The sequence below is a fragment of the Gorilla gorilla genome, chromosome X (assembly GCF_029281585.2).
Source record: "Gorilla gorilla gorilla isolate KB3781 chromosome X, NHGRI_mGorGor1-v2.1_pri, whole genome shotgun sequence".
Taxonomy (NCBI): Eukaryota; Metazoa; Chordata; class Mammalia; order Primates; family Hominidae; genus Gorilla; species Gorilla gorilla.
The window spans coordinates 10,587,669-10,610,378 of NC_073247.2; the positions used below are offsets into that span (position 1 = coordinate 10,587,669).

The 22,710-nt window shown below is 47.3% G+C and overlaps 1 protein-coding gene across 1 annotated transcript; it reads right to left on the reverse strand.

Moving 5' to 3' along the window:
• Positions 1-297: 297 nt before the first annotated feature.
• LOC101148206 (cytokine receptor like factor 2) lies at positions 298-20,534 on the reverse strand. The gene is given in 9 exon segments (XM_055376908.2): positions 298-809; positions 812-953; positions 2,965-3,049; positions 5,693-5,813; positions 7,495-7,657; positions 11,045-11,178; positions 15,383-15,549; positions 17,779-17,881; positions 20,453-20,534. Coding segments are annotated over 9 exon segments (1,113 nt in total). The 5' UTR covers positions 20,532-20,534; the 3' UTR covers positions 298-690.
• Positions 20,535-22,710: the final 2,176 nt, after the last annotated feature.

Below are 22,710 nucleotides of genomic sequence, written 5' to 3' on the forward strand. Positions count from 1 at the left end.
AAATGCTGGGGACAGTGGCTCACGCCTGTAATCCCAGTACTTTGGGAGGCCAAGGCAGGTGGATCACCTGAGGTTAGGAGTTCAAGACCACCCTGGCCAACGTGGTGAAACCCCATCTCTACTAAAAATACAAAAATTAGCCGGGCGTGGTGGCGGGCAGCTGTAATCCCAGGTACTCAGGAGGCTGAGGCGGGAGAATCGCTTGAACTCGGGAGGCGGAGGTTGCAGTGAGCCAAGATCGCGCCCCTGCACTCCGGCCTGGGCGACAGAGTGAGACTCTGTCTCAAAACAAACAAACAAAAAATCCTCCGAGAATCCAATGCTATGGGAATGGTACATGGACGGAACTGGGGACTCACAGAGTGGGAAGATGGTTTTACGGCATTTTGGACGTGCTGCCTTGGGGTTTATGTGACAACGTTCAGGCACGAAAAGGAACTGGAAGTAACTCTCCTCGAGCAATCGGCTCCCATCTGCCATCAAGCCTTGGAACACAGAGACTCATGTGGGGGAAAGTTAGCAGGGCAGTGGCTGCAGTAGGCGGTGAGGCTGGGTCTTCAGAGTCTCCTAGTCCTACCATCATTGGCGTGGAGACTTCCCCTCCATGGTGGTGTGGAGTCCCCGGGACAGTCCCTCTGTCTTTAAATGTCAACGTGGATCCTGACGTTGACTTTGAGACTGGTGTGTCCATCACAACGCCACGTAGGAGCTGTCATTCATCACAAAGGTGAAGCCCCCGATTGCGACCACATCACCGCCTTGGAGGGGCTGGTGGGGAAGCTGGAGGGATCCCCCAGAGGCCTCTTTTCCTCGGTCTGTGGGTCCAGCATCCTGGGAGACTCGGCTTCAGTCTTGGCCAACTGGACCACCAGGGGCTCCTCGGGGCCAGTTTCTTGCTCTGCACCTGCCATCTTGTGGAGGTGGGCCACGTTCTGGGTGTCTGTGATCCACTCCTACCAGGAAGAACATTCTAGCTCAAACACAGTGGAGACACCACAGACAGCGTCCTGAGCATCCGTACAGACGGTACCCACCACAGACATCCCTGGACATCTTTCTCTTTCTTTCTCTTTCTCTCTTTCTTTTCTTTTCTCTTTCTTTCTCTTTCTTTCTTTCTTTATCTTTCTTTCTTTCTTTCTTTCTTTCTCTTTCTTTCTCTCTTTCTCTCTCTCTCTCTTTCTTTCTTCCCAAGAAACAACACCATTCCCAATGGAACAGGAAAGCCCTCTCATCTGGGAGGTCTGAGCCCTTACAAAGCTCTTGTTTGGGGCATCCAGGAGCTCTGACACCAATACCCTTGTAAACCAAAAATAATTTTTTTTTTTTTAAGACGGCATTTCACTCTTGTTTCCCAGGCTGGAGTGCAACGGCGCGATCTCGGCTCACTGCAGCCTCCGCCTACCCGGTTCAAGCGATTCTCCTGCCTCAGCCTCCCGAGTAGCTGGGATTACAGGCACCCGCCACCACACGCGGCTAATTTTGTATTTTTAGTAGAGACGGGGTTTCACCATGTTGGTCAGGCTGGACTCGAACTCCCAACCTCAGGTGATCCACCCGACTCGGCCTCCCAAAGTGCTGGGATCAAAGGCGTGAGCCACCGTGCCTGGCCCCCAAAAATAAAATTCTAAGCCCTCCAACAGACTGACGGACTCTCCAGTCAGCCAAGGTGATTCCAAAGTTAAGTTAAAACCTAGTTTGAGCCGGCCAGGCACGGTGGCTTATACCTGTTATCCCAGCACTTTGGGAGGCCGAGGCGGGCGGATCACGAGGTCAGGAGATTGAGACCATCCCGGCTAACAGGGTGAAACCCCGTCTCTATGAAAAATACAAAAAATTAGCTGGGCATGGTGGCAGGCACCTGTAGTCCCAGCTACTTGGGAGGCTGAGGCAGGAGAATGGCGTGAACCCGGGAGGCAGAGGTTGCGGTGAGCCGAGATCGCACCACTGCACTCCAGCCTGGGCGACAGAGTGAGACTGTGTCTTAAAAAAAAAAACAAAAAAACAAAAAAACAAAAAACACCTAGTTTGAGCCATAATGGCAAGTCAGAGTTGGACATGCTTCTTTATACCCTCTTCCCTTTGAAATTCAGACACAGCTGACCAGCATTAAAATCAACACATAGGACACACAAACCGGGCACGGTGGCTCACGCCTGTCATCCCAGCACTTTGGGAGGCCAAGGTGGGTGGACTTGAGTTTGAGACCAGCCTGGACAACATGGTGAAAAAACCCCTCTGTACCAAAAATACAAAAAATTAGCCAGGTGTGGTGGCGGGTGCCTGTGATCCCAGCTACTCAGGAGGCTGAGGCAGGAGAATCATTTGACCCCGGGAGGTGGAGTTTGCAGTGAGCAGAGATCAAACCATTTTTCTTTCTTCCTTCCTTTCTTCCTTTCTTTCTTTCCTTCTTTCTCTCTCTTTCTTTTTTCCTTTTCTTTTTTCTTTCTTTCCTTTTTTCTTTCTCTTTCTTTCTTTTTCTTTTCTTTTCTTTTCTTTCTTCCTTTCCTTCCTTCCTTCCTTCCTCTCTCCCCCTTTCCTCCCTCCTTCCTTCCCTTCCTTCCTTCTTTTTTTTTTTTTCTTGACAGAGTCTCACTCTGTCACCCAGGCTGGAGCGCAATGGCACAATCTCAGCTCACTGCAACCTCTGCCTCCACAGTTCAAGCGATTCTCCTGCCTCAGCCTCCAGAGTCGCTGGGACTACAGGAGTGAGCCAGCACGCCCAGCTAATCCTTGTATTTTTAGTAGAGATGGGGTTTCACATGTTGGCCAGGCTGGTCTCGAACTCCTGACCTGAAGTGAGCCTCCCACCTCGGCCTCCCAAAGGGCTGGGATGAGAGGCGTGAGCCACTGCACCCGGCTGTTAATGTCGTTCTCTAAAAGGGTCGCGCTCAGAGAGATAGGAATGCATGCAGAGGTGCACCTGCTTGGTGGAGAGGAGAAGAGACACAAGGAGAGGGCGGATACCTGGAAGTTCCCTTGGTGTATCTCAAAGAGCCCAGGGAAGATGGATTTCGGGTCTGGCACGCTGGGCATGAGAAACTTCTTCACTCTGAAATAGAGACGGAGAGTGTGGTCAGGTCGGCCACAGTCCCGCAGGAAGGGTTGGCAAGAAGCACCTACAGGGCATGGACCCCAGGGACAGACCAAGAATGGCAGAGTGGGGCCTTCCACATGGACACATGTGTCTCCTCCCGCTCCCCAGGGACCCTGCCTCTGGGGTCCTCATAAAGTTCCCATCAGGAGGCCGGGTGCGGTGGCTCACGCCTGTAATCCCAGCACTTTGGGAGGCTGAGGCAGATGGATCACCTGAGGTCAGGAGTTCGAGACCAGACTGGCCAACATGGTGAAACCCCCCTCTAATAAAAATACAAAAAAAAAATTAGCCAGGCGTGGTGGCGGGCACCTGTAGTCCCAGCTACTCGGGAGTCTGAGGCTGGAGAATGTCGTGAACCCAGGAGGCAGAGGTTTCAGTGATCCGAGATCGCGCCACTGCACTCCACCCTGGGTGACAGAGTGAGACTCAGTCTCAAAATAAATACATAAATACATAAATAAATATATAAGAAAATGACTCAACCTCCCAGCTACTTGGGAGGCTGAGGCAGGAGAATTGCTTGAATCTGGGAGGTGGCGGTTGCAGTGAGCCGAGATCGCGCCACTGCCCTCCAGCCTGGGTGACAGAGTGAGACTCAGTCTCAAAATAAATACATAAATAAATATATAAGAAAATGACTCAACCTCCCAGCTACTGGGGAGGCTGAGGCAGGAGAATCGCTTGAACCCAGGAGGCGGAGGTGGCAGTGAGCCGAGATCATGCCACTGTACTCCAGCCTGGGTGACAGAGTGAGACTCCATCTCAAAGTAAATACATACATACATAAATAAATATATAAGAAAATAACTCAACCTCCCAGCTACTCAGGAGGCTGAGGCAGGAGAATTGCTTGAACCCGGGAGGCGAAGGTTGCAGTGAGCCAAGATCACACCACTGTACTCCAGCCTGGGTGACAGAGTGAGATTCCGTGTCAAAATAAATACATAAATAAATAAATCAATAAATAAGAAAATGACTCAACCTCACATTTTTGAAAAGTTCTCTGTGGTCTGAAAGAATATTGTTTCGTCTAGAACTCTCACTGGATTCAAAGCCAAAAATTCAGTGAGAGATGGAGCAAAGACAATATTAGATCTTGGACCATTCTTCTTGCTGCCCTCACCAAGTTGCCCAGCTTACCTGGACTTCTTTAGTTTTGTTTTTGAGAGACTGGATCGTGCTCTGTCACCCAGGCTGGAGTGCAGTGCTGCAATCACAGCTCACTGCAGCCTTAAACTCCCAAGCTCAAGCCGTCCTTCCACCTCAGCCTCCCAAATAGCTGGGACTACAAGTGCACGCTACCACGCCCAGCTAATTTTATTTTTTCCTTTGTTTCAGACAGAGTTTCACCGTTGTTGCCCAGGATGGAGTATAATGGTGCAATCTCAGCTCATGGCAACCTCTGCCTCCTGGGTTCAAGCGGTTCTCCTGCCTCAGCCTCCGGAGCAGCTGGGACTACAGGTGCTAATTTTTATATTTTTATAAATATATATATATTTATATAATTACATATATATTTTATACATATTTTTATATATTATATATATTTATATAATTATATATATTTTTATATATATTTATATAATTATATATATTTTTATATATATTTATATATATTATATATATTAAATTATATATTTATATATTATATATTAAATTATATCTATTTATATATTATATATTAAATTATATATATTTATATATATTTTTATATAGATTAAATTAAATATATATTTACATATATTAAATTAAATATATATTAATATATTTTATATATATTAAATTAAATATATATTAATATATTTTATATATATTAAATTAAATATATAGTTGTATAAAAATATATATTTTATATATATACATTATATATATTTTTATATATACACATTATATATATTTATATATAAATATACATTATATATATTTATATATATTATATATAAATATATATAATATATATAAATAGAAATATATATAATTATGCGCCCAGCTAATTTTTATATTTTTAGTAGAGGTGGGGTTTCGCCATGTTGGCCAGGCTGGGCTCGAACTCCTGACCTCAGGTGATCCACCTGCCTCGGTCTCCTAAAGTGCTGGGATTACAGACATGAGCCACCACACCTGGCAGGGCTAATTTTTTTTTTTTTTTTTTTTTTTGAGACAGAATCTTGCTCTGTTGCCCAGGCTGGAGTACAGTGGCGCGATCTCGGCTCACTGCAAGCTCTGACTCCCAGGTTCACGCCATTCTCCTGCCTCAGCCTCCCGAGTAGCTGGGACTACAGGCGCGCACCACCATGCCCGGCTAATTTTTTTTTATTTTAAGTAGAGATGGGGTTTCACCATGTGGGCCAGGCTGGTCTCGAACTCATGACCTCGTGATCTGCCGGCCTCGGTCTCCCCAAATGCTGGGATGACAGGTGTGAGCCACCATGCCCGGCCCCTCCGAAATTTCTTATAATGCACCGTCAGAAGAGTGGGCATTGTATGGAAACTGAGGCCCAGGGAAATGACTCTATCAGGCGATTAATCTTTTTTCCTACTTCACAGACATTGTGCAAGCAGGTCCCTCCACCCACGGGCGGCAGGAGTCATCCTTACCTCCATAATTTCCATAAAGACAGAAGGAGGAGAGACACCATCAGAAGGATGGCCAGGCTGGAAATTAAAATAAATTTGGACAGCTTTGGTTTGGGAGGCGTTGGTGTCTCTGCACAGGCATCTGAAACAAAACGAAAAGGCGGCTGTAAGTTTTCAACATGACGTGGGGCTGTACGTTTTCAACATGATGTTACATCTCATCCCTAACCACTCTCCCTCATTTTTTGGTGTTTGTTTTTTTTTTTCTTGGTTCTTGTTTGTTTTTTGTTTTGTTTTTGTTTTTTGTAAATATTCGTGTCAGCAAATCTTTTACTTATTTTTTTTTTTTTTTTTTTTTTTTTTGAGACAGAACCTCACTCTGTTGCCCAGGCTGGAGTGCAGTGGTGCCATCTCAGCTCACTGCAACCCCCGCCTCCCGGATTCGAGCGATTCTCCTGTCTCAGCCTCCCGAGCAGCTGGGATGACAGGCACCTGCCACCACGCCCGGCTAATTCTTTGTATTTTTGAGTAGAGACGGGGTTTCACCATGTTGGCCAGGCTGGTCTCGAACTCCGGACCTCGTGATCCACCCGCCTCGGCCTCCCAAAGTGCTGGGATCACAGGCGTGAGCCACTGTGCCCAGCCCAGTCTGGTATTTTTAATACAGTAATTCTCCTGCCTTAGCCTCCCGAGTAGCTGGGACTACAGGCATCCGCCATCACACCGGGCTAATTTTTGTATTTTTAGTAGAGATGGGCCTATTTTTTTTTTAAATGAATGTTAGTGTCAGCAAATTTTGATTCCTATGGAAAATATCCTGGAAAGAGACACCGTGTCTCTGGACAACAACACATCCCACAGCCACCCCCAGGAAGTAAGGGCAGGTACAACATGCAGCCTTTGGAGGCTTCTGGTTGCTGGAGTTGTTTACAGCATATGAGAGCTTGCTTTCGTGTGTTGGTGGCTGTGCTCCTTAAATCATGCCCCCTGAAAACATACGTCGAAGGCCGGGCGCGGTGGCTCACGCCTTTAATCCCAGCACTTTGGGAGGCCGAGGCGGGCGGATCACAAGGTCAGGAGTTCGAGACCAGCCTGGCCAATATGGGGAAACCCCGTCCCTACTAAAAATACAAACATTAGGCGGGCTTGGTGGTGCGTGCCTGTAATCCCAGCTACCTGGGAGGCTGAGGCAGGAGAATCACTTGAACTCGGGAGGCAGAGGTTGCAGTGAGCCAAGATCGTGCCACTGAACTCCAGCCTGGACCACAGACTGAGACTCCCTCTAAAAATAAAAATAAAAATAAAAAAATAAAAAATAAAAACATTTAATCAGGTGTGCTGGCGTGTACACTGTAATCCCAGCCACTCGGGAGGCTGAGGCGGGAGAATCGCTTGAACGTGGGAGACAGATGTTGCAGGGAGCCGAGATCGCGCCACTGCACTCCAGCCTGGGCACCATGAGAATGTTTGTCAAAAAAACAAAAGAAAGAAAACTCTCCCAAGTGAAAGCAGCCCGAGAATGAAACAAGGAGAGGAATTACTTTCAGATGCGGCCCTGGAGGATGACAGAAGGCTGAGCTTGCTCAGACACACCCTCCTGGGAAGGCAGGACACCCTCCCTCCCACCTCGAAGGCAGGACACCCTCCCTCCCACCTCCCGGGAAGGCAGGACACCCTCCCTCCCACCTCCAGGGAAGATAGGACACCCTGCCTCCCACCTCGAAGGCAGGACACCCTCCCTCCCACCTCCCAGGAAGGCAGTGGCTATGCCTACTCCAGCCTGGTGACAAGGCTATGGGGCACTGCCGCGTAACAAGCATTACCCCGAATCTCGCCTCTCTGCCAGCACGTCACCTCTGACCAGTCGCTTGGGTATGTGTCTGGCCCATATACATCCTCCATAGCCTTCACCCTGACCCAGAAAGAGTAACACTTCTCAGCATCCAAGCCTTCTATGGTGACGTTGCAGGTATTTTCCTGTTTGGACTGGAGAAACACACACACACACACACACACACACACACACAATGATTAGTGATGTAAACTGTCTGTCCGGAGTTTTCCTTCTGGAGGGTTCACAGTCTCGCTGACTTCAAGAATGCAGCCGCGAGGCTGGACACGGTGGCTCACGCCTGTAAACCCAATGCTTTGGGAGGCTGAGGCGGGTGGATCACCTGAGGTCACAAGTTCGAGACCAGCCTGGCCAACATGGAGAAACCCCGTCTCTACTGATAATACAAAAATTAGCCAGGCGTGGTGGCAGGTGCCTGTAATCCCAGCTACTTGGGAGGCTGAGGCAGGAGAATCGCTTGAACCTGGGAGGCGGAGGTTGTAGTGAGCAGAGATCGCACCACTGCATTCCAGCCTGGGTGACAGAGCAGGACTGCGTCTAAAAAAAAAAAAAACAGATGGGGTCTCGCTCTGTTGCCCAAGCTGGTCAACAACTCCTGGGCTCAAGCGATCCTCCTGCCTTGGCCTCCAACAGTACTGGGATTACAGGCATGAGCCACTGTGCCTGGCCTGTATTTACTTTATTATTATTTTAAAATATTATTTACTTATTTACTGAGACAGAGTCTTGCTCTGTTGCCCAGGCTGGAGTGCAGTGGTGCGGTCTCGGCTCACTGCAACCTCTGCCTGTCAGGTTCAAGCAATTCTTGTGCCTCAGCCTCCCGAGTAGCTGGGATTACAGGCACCACCATGCTCGGCTGATTTTTGTATTTTTAGCAGAGACGGGGTTTCACCACGTTGGCCAGGCTGGTCTTGAACTCCTGACCTCAGGTGATCCACCCTCCTCGGCCTCCCAAAGTGCTGGGATTAAAGGTGTGAGCCGCTGCATCCAGCCTGTATCTACATATCTTTACAGATATAAATGGATATAAAGATACAGATGAATGTTCTATTCTATGTATCAGTTTATACATATATAGTTTATATATGTTTGTAGATATATATACCAATAAGATATCTCTATATGTATATTTATATATGTGTGTATAAGCTGTATATATATAAGGTGTGTATATATAAATGTGTATATATAAGCTGTGTGTATAAGGTGTGTATATATCTCTGTGTATAGAAGCTGTGTATACGTGTATATATGTGTATATATAAGCTGTGTATCTATATGTGTGTGTATATATGTGTGTATATAAGCTGTGTATGTCAGGTGTGTATATATGTATGTGTGTATATATGTGTATATATAAGCTGTGTATATTAGGTGTGTATGTACGTGTGTATATATGTGTATATAAGCTGTATATATAAGGTATGTATATAAAAGTGTGTATATATGTGTATATAAGCTCTGTATATATGTGTGTGTATATATATGTGTGTATATATGTGTGTATATGTATGTGTATATAAGCTGTGTGTGTATATATATAAAAGGTGTGTGTATATATAGTGTGTGTATATACATGTGTGTATATATATGTGTATATAAGCTGTGTATATAAGCTGTGTATATGTGTGTATATATGTGTGTATATAAGGTGTGTGTATACGTGTGTATAAATATGTGTATATAAGCTGTGTATATAAGGTGCATATATACGTGTATATAAGCTGTGCGTATATGTGTGTGTATATATATGTGTATATAAGCTGTGTGTGTGTATATATATATGTGTATATAAGATGTGTATATATGTGTGTATAAATATGCGTATATAAGGTATGTATATATGTGTGTATATATGTGTATATAAGCTGTGTATATAAGGTGCATATATACGTGTATATAAGCTGTGTATATAAGCTGTGCATATATGTGTGGGTATATATATGTGTATATAAGCTGTGTATGTGTGTATATATGTGTGTATATAAGATGTGTATATATGTGTGTATAAATATGCATATATAAGGTATGTATATATGTGTGTATATATGTGTATATAAGCTGTGTATATAAGGTGCATATATACGTGTATATATACGTGTATATAAGCTCTGTGTATATAAGCTGTGCATATGTGTGTATATATATGTGTATATAAGCTGTGTGTGTGTGTATATATGTGTGTATATATATGTGTGTATATAAGATGTGTTTATACGTGTGTATAAACATGCGTATATAAGGTATGTATATATGTGTGTGTATATATGTGTATATAAGCTGTGTATATGTGTGTATATATGTGTGTGTATATACGGTGTGTGTATACGTGTGTATAAATATGTGTATATAAGCTGTGTATATAAGGTGCATATATAGGTGTATATATATGTGTATATAAGCTGTGTATATAAGCTGTGCATATATGTGTGTGTATATATATGTGTATATAAGCTGTGCATATATGTGTGTGTATATATATGTGTATATAAGCTGTGCATATATGTGTGTGTATATATATGTGTATATAAGCTGTGTATGTGTGTGTATATATATGTGTGTATACAAGGTGTGTATATACGTGTGTATAAATATGCATATATAAGGTATGTATATATGTGTGTATATAAGCTGTGTATCTATATGTGTATGTATATGCATGTGTATATATGTATATGTAAGCTGTGTATATAAGGTACGTACATATGTGTGTGTGTATATGTGTGTGTGTGTACACACACATATAGGTAGATATACAGTCATGCATTGCTTAACGATGGGGACATGTTTTGAGAAATGCATTGTGAGGTGATTTCTTCATTATGAGAATATTCTAGAGTTTACTTACACACACCTAGCTGGTCTAGCCCGCTGCACACTTAGGCTGTATAGTAAATTGCTCTTCAGCTACACACCCATACAGCACGTTACTGTACTGAATACTGCAGACAAACCTAACGCAAGGGTAAGTATTTGTGTATCTAAACATATATAAACAGAGAAGCTACAGGAAAAATATGGTATAGAAGAAAATAATTGGGACAGCTGCATAGGACAGCTGTGTGATAATCATAGGAGACTACCGTGATATATGCAGTCTGCTGATGACCAAAAGGTCGTTAAGCAGCACATGACTGTGTGTGTGTGCCTGTGTGTGTCTGTGTGTGTCTGTGTGTGTCTGTGTGCCTGTGTTTGTGTGTCTGTGTGTGTGTGTGTGTGTGTGTGTAGAGAGACAGGTGTGTAGAGATAGAAATAGAGATAGGACTAGAGGTAGACAGATAAAGAAATGACAGACAGACAGACATATTATTGGTTCTCTTTCTCTGGAGACCCCTCAGAGACACAGAGAGAAACATGAAAAAGCCAAGCTGGACTAGAGCTCTCTCAGGAAGGTACAGCAGAGTGGAATTCAGGAAGGTGTAGACAGAGGGGAGCGGGGTCTGATGAAACAGCGAATCCCACAGCCCGCACCCGGGGGAAGCTCAGCCACCATCGCCCTGAGTCGCGGCCATCCGGCTCACCTGCCACTCGGTGTCGAAGGGGCTCCGGTACTGAACCTCATAGAGGAGATCCCCGTAGGACAGGTCAGAACACGTCACCGTCACTGCATCCTGATGCCACGAAAATCTCACGTGCTTCGGGGAACTGGGTTTCACTGAGAAGAAGAAATAACGGAAGCGACGTCCCTCCTCTCTGAGCTGATTGTGACAGGCTGACCTCATCCCCTTTCTCTAGCCTGTACCCCTCCTCCCCTTAATGCCTTATGGATCTCGGGGTTCACCCGTCCTCATTACTTTTATAGGAGAAGCTTCCACCAGAGCTCCGAGAACCTGTACGTTTGTGAAGGAAGGAACTCTCTAAAATTCTGCGGAAAATGTCCTGTGTGTCTGTTACGGGCTACATTAAGTCCCCCACAAAAATATATGTTAAAATCCCAACTCCCCAGAAACTCAGAATGGAACTGTATTTAAAAATAGGATCCTTTAGAAGGCCGAGGCGGGTGGATCACCTGAAGTCAGGAGTTCGAGACCAGCCTGGCCAATATGCTAAAACCCCGTCTCTACTAAAAATACAGGCATGGTGGCCGGCGCTTGTAATTCCAGCTATTAGTGAGGCTGAGGCAGGAGAATCGCTTGAACCCGGGAGGCGGAGGTTGCGGTGAGCCGAGATTGAGCCACTGCACTCCAGCCTGGGTGACAGAGCGAGACTGTCTCAAAAAAAAAAAAAAAAAAAGGATCATTATAGATTCAGTTAGTTAGGATGAGGTCATACTGGAGAAGGAAGGGTTCTAAATCCAATGACAGGTGTCCTTCTCGGAGACAGAGGAGGAGACACAGACACAGAGGAGGAGGCCACGTGCAGATGCAGGCAGAGACTGGAGTGATGCGGCCACAAGCCCAGGGATGCCTGGAGCCCCCAGGAGCTGGGAGAGGTGGGAAGGATCCTCCCCTAGAACCCTGGAAGGAACTGAATATAATTATACCGGATGGAACAGTGGCCCCCAGAAAGATCTGTCCACATCCTAAAGCCCAGGACCTGGAATGAGACCGGATTTGGAAATAGGTTCTCTGCAGATGTAATTAGGTGAAGGACCTTGAGGTGAGGTCATCCTGGAGTAGGGTGGGTCTTGAATGCAATGACAGGTGTCCTTGTAAGAGACAGAAGAGGAGACACAGACACAGAGGAGAAGGCCACATGCAGAGGGAGGCAGAGACTGGAGTGATACGGCCACAAGCCCAGGGATGCCTGGAGCCCCCAGGAGCTGGGAGAGGCAGGAAGGATCCTCCCTTAGAGTCTCCAGAGGGAGCACGGCCCTGAGACTCCTTGACCTCAGACTCCTGGTTTCCAGGACTGGGAGAGGCAGGAAGGACCCTCCCTTAGAGCCTCCAGAGGGAATGCGGCTCTCAGACATCTCCATCTCAGACTTGTGGGCTTCAGAACTGGGAGAGAATATATTTCTGCTGTTTTAAGCCTCCAGTTTGTGGTGACCTATTATAGCCCAGGAAACGCACCCAGTATCTGTAAGTAATTTCGCGAATAAAGAGTTCATAGTTCTCACCGGATTCTCAAACAGATCCGTTTCCCCTACCTCTAAAAAAATAAAAAAGTAAAAAAGAAAGACAGCCTTAGAGAATTCTAGGATAAAGAATAAACATTTTGGAAACAGGGTTTCCCTACATTTGTCCCTCATTTCCTCACCCGAGACTTAACAGCCAGTTCTCAACGCACATAAGAAAACCAGCCTGGGCAACAGAGCAAGACCCTCTCTCTCAAAAAAAAAAAAAAAAAAAAAAAAAAGAGAAAATCCAGTGAGTGGGATGAGGATGAGAGAGTATTTCCAGCTCACTCTGTGTGTGTGTGTGTGTGTGTGTGTGTGTGTGTGTGTGTGTGTGTGTGTAGGCAGGGCACCAGAGGGCATCTCTAATTAATTCCCTTATTTAATTTAATGAGTTTATTTATTTGAGATGGAGTTTCACTCTTGTTGCCCAGGCTGGAGTGCAATGGCGCGATCTCGGCTCACCACAAACTCCGCCTCCCAGATTCAAGCGATTCTCCTGCCTCAGCGTCCCGAGTAGCTGGGATTACAGGCATGCACCACCAAGCCTGGCTAACTATGTATTTTTAATAGAGATGGAGTTTCTCCATGTTGGTCAGGCTGGTCTCGAACTCCCCACATCACGTGATCCCCCTGCCTTGGCCTCCCAAAGTACTGGGATTACAGGGGAGAGCCACCGCCCTGGGCCTTATTTATTTTTAAATAATAAATTTATAAATCGCCTAGGCTTCAGTGCAGTGGCACCGTCTTGGCTCACTGCAGCCTCCGCCTCCCGGGTTCAAGCAATTTCCCTGCCTCAGCCTCCCGAGTAGCTGGGATTACAAGCGTGCGCCACCACACCTGGCTAATTTTTTTATTATTATTTTTAATAGAGACGGGATTTCACCATGTTGGCAAGGCTGGTCTCGAACTCCAGACCTCAAGTGATCCGCCCGCCTTGGTCTCCCAAAGTACTGGGATTACAGGGGAGAGCCACCACCCTGGGCCTTATTTATTTTTAAATAATGAATTTATAAATCGCCCAGGCTGGAGTGCAGTGGCACCATCGTGGCTCACTGCAGCCTCTGCCTCCCAGGTTCAAGTAATTCCCCTGCCTCAGCCTCCCGAACAGCTAGGATTACAGGCATGCGCCACCAGCCCGGCTAATTTTTTGTTTGTTTGTTTATTTGTTTGTAGAGATGGGGTTTCACCATGTTGGTGAGGCTGGTCTCGAACTCCAGACCTCAAGTGATCTGCCCGCCTTGGCCTCCCATAGTGCTGGGATTACAGGCGTGAGCCACCGCGCCCCGCCTTTAATTCATTCCCTTAAATCACAGTCTCCCAGGGTCATCTGGTCTCCCCACGGGGGCAGATTCAATCCCCAACCAGTGTGCGGGTAAGAGGGAACTTCCTGGAAGGCCGGTTTCTTCCCACTTGGAGTCAGGAGCTGGGCACCGGGCTCTAGTGGCCAATGGTCCATGAGCTTGATTTTCAGAACTTACTGAAAGTAACTGGAGGTAAGGAGATGAAGGGGTACTGAAAAGTGTGCTGGGCTTGCTTTTCAATCGTTACGGTAATCATTGATCCCGCGACTTGCGAGACCTTGCTTTTCGGTACTTATGGTAATCAGCTGAAGGAAGTACTGAAAAGCATGCTGAGCTTGCTTTTCAATAGTTATGGTAATCATTGATCCCGCGACTTGCGAGAGCTTGCTTTTCAGTACTTATGGTAATCAGCTGAAGGAAGTAATGAAATGTATGGTGAGCTTGCTTTTCAATAGTTATGGTAATCATGGATCCGGTTATTTGCATGAGCTTTTGTATTTATGGCAATAAGCTGAAGGAAGTAGTGAAAAGGATGCTGGGCTGCTTTTCAATAGTTACGGGAATCACTGATCCTGCGACTTGCTAGAGCTTGCTTTTCAGTACTTATGGTAATAAGCTGAAGTAAGTACTGAAAAGCATGGTGAGCTTGCTTTTTAATAGCTACGGTAATCACTGATCCAGTGACTTGCATGAGCTTGGTTTTCAGTACTTATGGTAATAAGCTGAAGGAAGTACGAAAAGCATGGTGAGCTTGCTTTTCAATAGTTATGGTAATCATGGATCTGGTGATTTGCATGAGCTTTTCAGTACTTATGGTAATAACCTGAAGGAAGTACTGAAAAGCGTGCTCGGCTTGCTTTTCAATTGTTACGGTAATCATGGATCCCGAGACTGGCATAAGCTTGCTTTTCATTACTTACGGTAATAAGCTGAAGGACGTACTGAAAAGCATTCCGAACTTGCTTTTCAATAGTTATGGTAATCATGGATCCGGCGATTTGCATGAGCTTTTCAGTATTTATGGTAATAAGCTGAAGGAAGTAGTGAAAAGTAGGCTGGGTTGCTTTTCAGTAGTTACGGTAATCATTGATCCAGCGACTACATGAGATTGCTTTTCGGTACTTACGGTAATCAGCTGAAGGAAGTAGTGAAAAGCGTGCTGAGCTTGCTTTTCAATTGTTACGGTAATCATGGATCCGCCGATTTGCATGAGCTTTTCAGTACTTATGGTAATAAGCTGAAGGAAGTACTGAAAACTCTGCTGAGCTTCCTTTTCAATAGTTACGGGAATCACTGATCCCGCGACTGGCTGGAGCTTGGTTTTTCGTTACTTACAGTAATAAGCTGAAGGAAGTACTGAAAGGCATGGTGAGCTTGCTTCTCAATAGTTAACGGTAATCATGGGTCCGGCGATTTGCATGAGCTTGGTTTTCAGTCCTTGTGGTAATAAGCTGAAGGAAGTACTGAAAAGCATGGTGAGCTGGCTTTACAATACTTACGGTAATAAACCATCCAGCGACTTGCGGTGAAGACGGGGTGCGTCCCATTCCTGATGGAGAAATAGAGAATGTCGTCTCGCTGCTCTGCGTCTAGGAGGCACCCCGAAGTGTGACCTTCCTGGAGAAGGTAGTTGGTGCACTGGTCATAGGCCTCATCACCGTTGAATCTGTGGTTTAAAACGACGACCATTCAGCAACAGAACAAAAAAAGCAACTCTTATTTATTTAGAGATGGGGTCTTGCTCTTGTCGCCCAGGCTGGAGTGCAATGGCGCGATCTCAGCTCACTGCAACCTCTGCCTCCCGTTCAAACCATTCTCCTGTCTCAGCCTCCTGAGTAGCTGGGATTACAGGCACCTGCCACCGTATACAGATAATTTTTGTAGTTTTACTGGAGACAGGGTTTCACCATGCTGGGGCCAGGGTGGTCTGGAACTCCTGACCTCAGGTGATCCACACACCTTGGCTTCCCAAAGTGCTGGGATTAGAGGTGTGAGCTACCACACCCGGACTTTTTTTTTTTTTTTTTTTTTTTTTAAGACAGTGTCTCGCTCTGTCCCTGAGGCTGGAGTGCAGTGGCACGATCTCGGCTCATTGCAATCTCTGCCTCCCGGGTTCAAGCGATTCTCCTGCCTCTGCCTCCTGAGTAGCTGGGATTACAGGCACGCACCACCACCCCCAGCTAATTTTTGTGTTTTTAGTAGAGACGGGATTTCACCATGTTGACCAGGCTGGTCTCGATCTCCTGACCTCAGGTGATCCACCTGCCTCGGCCTCCCAGAGTGCTGGGATTACAGGTGGGAGCCACCGCGCCCGGCCGTTTTTTTGTTTGTTTGTTTGTTTGTTTGTTTGTTTGTTTTTTGAGACAGAGTTTTGCTCTTGTTGCCCAGGCTGGAGTGCAATGGCGTGATCTCGGCCCACTGCAACCTCTGCCTCCCGGATTCAAGCGATTCTCCTGCCTCAGCCTCCCAAGTTGCTGGGATTACAGGCGCACGCCCCCGCGCCCGGCTAATTTTTTTGTATTTTTAGTAGAGACGAGGTTTCACCATGTTGGCCAAGCTGGTCTTGAACTCCTGACCTCAGGTGATCCATCCCCCTCAGCCTCCCAAAATGCTGGGATAACAGGCATGAGCCAACACACCCCCCAAGAACTGCCCCTTTTACAGAGGAAGAAACTGAGCTGAATTCTGCAACCACGTGCAAAATCCAGCACTTTTTTTTTCTTTTTGTGAGGTTTTTGTTTTGTTTTGTTTTGTTTTTGAGACAGTCTCGCTCTGTCGGCCAGGCTGGATTGCGGTGGTGCAATCTCGTCTCACTGTGAACTCCGTCTCCCAGGTTGAAGCGATTCTCTTGCCTCAGCCTCTTGAGTAGCTGGGATTACAGGCACCTGCCGCCACGCCCGGCTAATTTTTGTATTTTTAGTAGAGACGGGGTTTCACCATGTTGGCCAGGATGGTCTTGGAACTCCTGATCTCAGATGATCCACCCACGTCGGTCTCCCAACGGTGAGTCTTATTTTCCAAATAACTTCGTTTTAAAATTTCCCTGTTCTGTACACTTTGCCGTTTATCTCGTTTGTTATCAAACTGAAGAATCATCCACCCATGACTAAATTTATTGGAAAAACCCTTCCTGCAATGTTCGCACGCATACTTCTGGGTGTCTAACTAAGCCAAAGTAAAAATAAAAATAAAGTCACATCAGGGAGACACAGGGTTGGGGGTAGCCCCGGGTAAGGCTGTGAAATGTTTCAGAGACTGAGTCTTTCCCTCCCCAGCTGCCTAGCGGATAAGACTTCATGTTCACCCAGAGCTCTGGGTGAACAAAACTCTCTGTTAATCTCCCGTGAAGAATCTAGGTGATTTTCAATCCGGATGCCGTGACTCATGCCTGTCATCCCAGCACTTTGGGAGGCCGAGGTGGGTGGATCACCTGAGGTCAGGAGTTCGAGACCAGCCTGGCCAACACGGTGAAACCCCGTCTCTACTAAAAATACAAAATTAGCCCAGCGTGGTGGTGCGTGCCTGTAATCCCAGCTACTCGGGAGGCTGAGGCAGGAGAATTGCTTGAACCTGGGAGGCAGAGGTTGCAGTGAGCCGAGATTGCGCCACTGCACTCCAGCCTGGGCGACAGAGCGAGACTCCGACTCAAAATAAAAACAAACAAAAAAAAGAATGTAGGTGATTTTGAGAGTGAGTCAGCCATCCCTTGGCAAGAAGGTTTGGGGCAATGAGATTGTGGTTGTGGTGAGGCCTGAGGGTTTCACAGAACAAACATTCCGGCTTGCACAGTCTGATGCTTTACACTTTTGTTCTCAAGCATTCCCGATCGCAGATGGCTCAGAAGAGAGATTTTGAGCCCCCCGGGCGTGGGGTTCGCTTTCTGGGGGCCACTTACCTGTAGTGGAAAGTCAGGTTGGTCCTAGAGTATTTGCTGGCATTCCATGTCACCTGCATGGTTTCTAAATTGAAGTAGATGATCTGAATCTGTACTCCTTCTCCTAGACACAGAGAGATGCATGAAGTTCACAGTGAGGCAACGCTATTTTATTTTTTTATTTTTTTAATTTATTTTTCTTTTTGAGACGGAGTCTCTCTCTGTCACCCAGGCTGGAGTACAATGGCACGATCTCGGCTCACTGCAACCTCCGCCTCCAGGGTTCAAGCGATTCCCCTGCCTCAGCCTCCCGAGTAGCCGGGATTACAGGCACCTGTCACCACGCCCGGCTAATATTTTATATTTTTAGTAGAGACGGGGTTTCACCGTGTTAGCCAGGATGGTCTCGATCTCCTGACCTCGTGATCCGCCTGTCTCAGCCTCCCAAAGTGCTGAGATTGCAGGCGTGAGCCTCCGCACCCGGATGCTTTTGTTTTTGTTTTTGTTTTTCTTTTTGCAAAAGGTAAGTTCACCCACTAGTGCCATGCACAGATGTATCTGTATACATCAATCATGTATCCAACGACACATCCCCTGTGGATACCTAAGGTGGCATCGGAAACTGTCCCCATCGATCCACCTTACTGTCTTTCTCAAAACACCACACACACCAACTTCAGAAATGGACCGGCCAGGTGCAGCGGCTCACGTCTGTAATCTTAACACTGGGAGGCCGAGGCGGGTAGATCACCCGAGGTCAGGAGTTTGAGACCAGCCTGGCCAACATGGTGAAACCCCGTCTCTACTAAAAACACAAAAAAATGAGCTGGACATGGTGGTGGGTACCTGTAATCCCAGCTACCTGGGAGGCTGAGGCAGGAGAATGGCTTGAACCCAGGAGGCAGAGGTTGTAGTGAACCGAGATCGTGTCACTGCACTCCAGCCTGGGTGACACAGCAAGACTCCCTATCAAAAAAAAAGAAAGAAAGAAAAGAAAAGAAATGGGCCAACCGTAAAGAAGACTTTCTACGTTTGCTAGGAAGGTTGCATAGACTTCAGTAGGTTTGATGTTTCAAGAAGTCTGGGTTTGTAATTCTGAACGGGGACAGTGGAAATATTTTAGGATTGAGCAAACATGTAATGATATTTTGGATAATGAAAGCCAAGTCTCTTTTTTTTTTTCAGACAGAGTCTCACTCTGTGGCCCAGGCTGGAGTGCAGTGGTGCGATCTCGGCTCACTGCAAGCTTTGCCTCCCGGGTTCATGCCATTCTCCTGCCTCAGCCTCCCAAGTAGCTGGGACTACAGGCGCGTGCCACCACGCCCGGCTGATTTTTTGTATTTTTTAGTAGAGACGGGGTTTCACCATGTTAGCCAGGATGGTCTCCATCTCCTGACCTCGTGATCCGCCCACCTCGGCTTCCCAAAGTGCTGGGATTACAGGCGTGAGCCACAGCACCCGGCCAAGTCTCTCACTGTCAAAGAAGTCAGTTACAGGTTTGGAAAGATGGGGTACAGTGAACCTTGTCATGTTGGGTTCTAAGTGGAGGTATCTGGAGGATAGATAGATACAGATAGATAGATAAATGGTAATGTTAGATAGATAGAATTATATAGATGATGAGAGAAATAGACACAGATAGATAGGGATGGGTAGGTAGATGGATGAATCAATGGACAGGTGGGTGTATAGGTGGAAGACAAGTGGATGGGTGGGTGGATGGGTGAGTGGATGGATGAATAAATGGATGAACAGATACACAGGTGAATGGGTGGATGGGTGGATGGATGCATGGATAGATGGATATGTAGATGTGTACATGGGTGGGTGGGTGGATGGATGGATGGATGGATGGATGGATGGATGGATGGATGGATAAGTGGATAATAGTGTGGGGGAATGCATGGGTGGATGGATGGTTTGATGGATGGGTGGATGGATGTATTGGTGGATGGATGTATTGGTGGATGGATGGATGGATGGATGGATGACAGATGGGTGGATGGGAGGATGGATGGATGGATGGATAATAGATGGGTGGATGGATGGATGGGTGGTTGGATGGATGGATGGATGGGTGGATGAGTGAATGAAAGGTTGGGTGGACGGATGGCTGGGTGGGTTGATGGGTGGGTGAATGTATGAGTGGATGGATCGTTTGATAGATGGGTGGATGGATGTATTAGTGGATGGATCAATGAATAATAGATGGATGGATAGTGGATGGATGGGTGATTAATGGGAAAAGATAGATGAGATACATTGATGGATAGATTAAAAATGAATATATCAATCAATCAATCAATAGATAAACACACACACGCACACATACAGTTCCTAGTTCTGGCCACCGAAAGGGCATATAAGCAGTGGATATTCCAGGAGCAATAAGTATACTTATTATTCATGTATTTACTTATAAATATGTTTTGTCCCAGCTACTTGGGAAGCTGAGGCAGGAGAATTGCTTGAACCCAGGAGGTGGAGGTTGCAGTGAGCCGAGATCGTGCCACCGCACTCCAGCCTGGGCAACAAGAGCGAGACTCCGTCTCAAAAAAAAAAAAAAAAGAAAAGAAAAGAAAAGAAAAAAGAAACCTCCATGCTCATTGTTTAAGTTTTACAAAATAAAGAGTGCCTGGTTGCAAAGGAAACCACAAGCCAAAATACAACAAGAAGAGGGTGTTTAAATAATTACCTGCTCCTCCTTGCCCCAAGGCCATCCAGCCTCCCAGCAGAAAGACGGCAGCTCCCCACAGCAGAACCAACCGCCCCATGCCTGAAACAGGAGTGGAGAGTGAGGTCCTCAAGGGACCTAAGACGAACAGATCACTCATGACTCATAAGCAGAGGTCACCATCGATTTTAAAAAGTCAGAAAGGAAACTAGGGAAATGATTACAGGCAGGAAGCACAGTGACAGTTGATTTTAAAAGATACGCTTGTCAAGAACACACACACACACACACACACACACACAATCAATCCAGGATCAGGACTGCCACACACACTGCTGAGCTGAGCCCTCCCCTTCCCTCCCTCTCCCCTCCCCTCCCCTCCCATTCCCTCCCCTTTTTTCCCCTCCCCTCCCCCATCCCCTCCCTTCCCCTCCCCTCTCCCCATCCCCTCCCTTCCCCTCCCCTCTCCTTCCTTTCCCTTCCCCTCACCCCTCCCCTTCCCCCCTCTCCCCTCGCCTTCCCCCTCCCCTCCCTTCCCTTCCTTTTGCTTCCCCTCCCCCTCCCCTCTCCCCTCCCCTCCCCTCAATCCCCTCCCCTCCCCTCCCTTCCCCTCTGCCTCTCCCCCACCCCCTCCTCCCTCCCCTCCCCCTCCCCCTTCCCTTTCCTCCCCTCCCCTCATCCTCCCCACCTCCCTTCCCCTCCCCCCACCCCTTCCTCCCTCCCCTCCCCCTTCCCTCTCCTCCCCTCCCCTCCCTTCCCTTCCCTTCCCTTCCCCTCCCTTCCCCTCCCCTCCCCCACCTCCCCCTCCCTTCCCATCCCCCTCCCATCCCCTCACCTTTTGTTCCCCTCCCTTCCCCCACCCCCTCCACCTATCCCCTCCCCTCCCCTCCCCTCCATGGATGGTATATGGATGGATGGATAAGTGGATGAAATGGTGGGTGGATGGGTGTGTGGATGAGTGAGTGGATGGATGGATAAGTGGATGGATGGATAAATGGATGAACAGATACATAGGTGGATGGGTGGATGGATGCATGCATAGATGGATACGTAGATGTGTACATCCCCTCCCCTCCCTTCCCCTCCCCCTCTCCCCCCACACACTCCTCCCTCCCCTCCCCCTTCCCTCTCCTCCCCTCCCCTCCTCCTCCTCACCTCCCCTCCCCCTCCTCACCTCTCCTCCCTCCCCCTACCCCCTCCCCCTACCCCCTCCTCCCTCCCCTCTCTCTCCCCCTTCCCTCTCCTCCCCTCCCCCTCCCCACCTCCCCACCTCCCCTTCCTTTCCCTTTCTTTTCCTTTCTTTTTTTTGAGCTGCAGTCTCACTCCCTGTCACCCAGGCTGGAGTGCAGTGGCACGATCTTGGCTCACTGCAACCTCCGCCTCCCGGGTTCAAGCGATTCTCCTGCCTCAGCCTCCCAAGTAGCTGGGATTACAGGCGCCCACCTCCACACCTGGCTAATTTTTGTATTTTTAGTAGAGATGAGGTTTCACCATGTTGGCCAGGCTGGTCTCAAACTCCTGACCTCAGGTGATCGGCCCGCTTCAGCCTCTCAAAGTGCTGGGATTATAGGCGTGAGCCACCGTGCCCAGCTTTTCTTTCCTATTCTTTGAGACAGGATGTCCGTCTGGTACCCATGCAGGAGTGTCGTGGTGCAATCAGGACTCACCACAGCCTCAAACACCTGGGCTCAAGCAATCCTCTTGCCTCAGCCTCCCTAGTAGCCGGGATTACAGATGCATGCCACCCACCCTGCTGATTTTTGTATTTTTCGTAGAGACAGGGTTTCACCATGTTGACCAGGCTGGTCTCAAACTCCTGGACTCAGGTGATCCACCCGCCTCGACCTCCCAAAGTGCTGGGATTATAGGCGTGAGCCACCGCACCTGGCCTGAGCTTTGCTTGAAAGCATATCACAGAGCAGCCTGGCCAACATGGCGAAACCCTCTCTCTACTAAAAAAAAAATACAAAAATTAGCCGGGCGTGGTGGTGGGCACCTGTAATCCCAGCTACTCGGGAGGCTGAGACGGGGAGAATCGCTTGAACCCAGGAGGCAGAGGTTGCAGCGAGCCGAGATCATGCCACTGCACTCCAGCCTTGTTGACAGAGCGAGACTCTGTCTCAAAAAAAAAAAAAAAAAAAAAAAAAAAAAATGACATGCTAACTTTCTAAGCCCGGAATTGTTGCTCTCTGCTAAATGATGAGACTCGTGGATGAGTGTGCAGTTGTGTGGTCAGTGTTCTGTGATATACTCTGCACCCAAGCTGGGCTGGACATCCA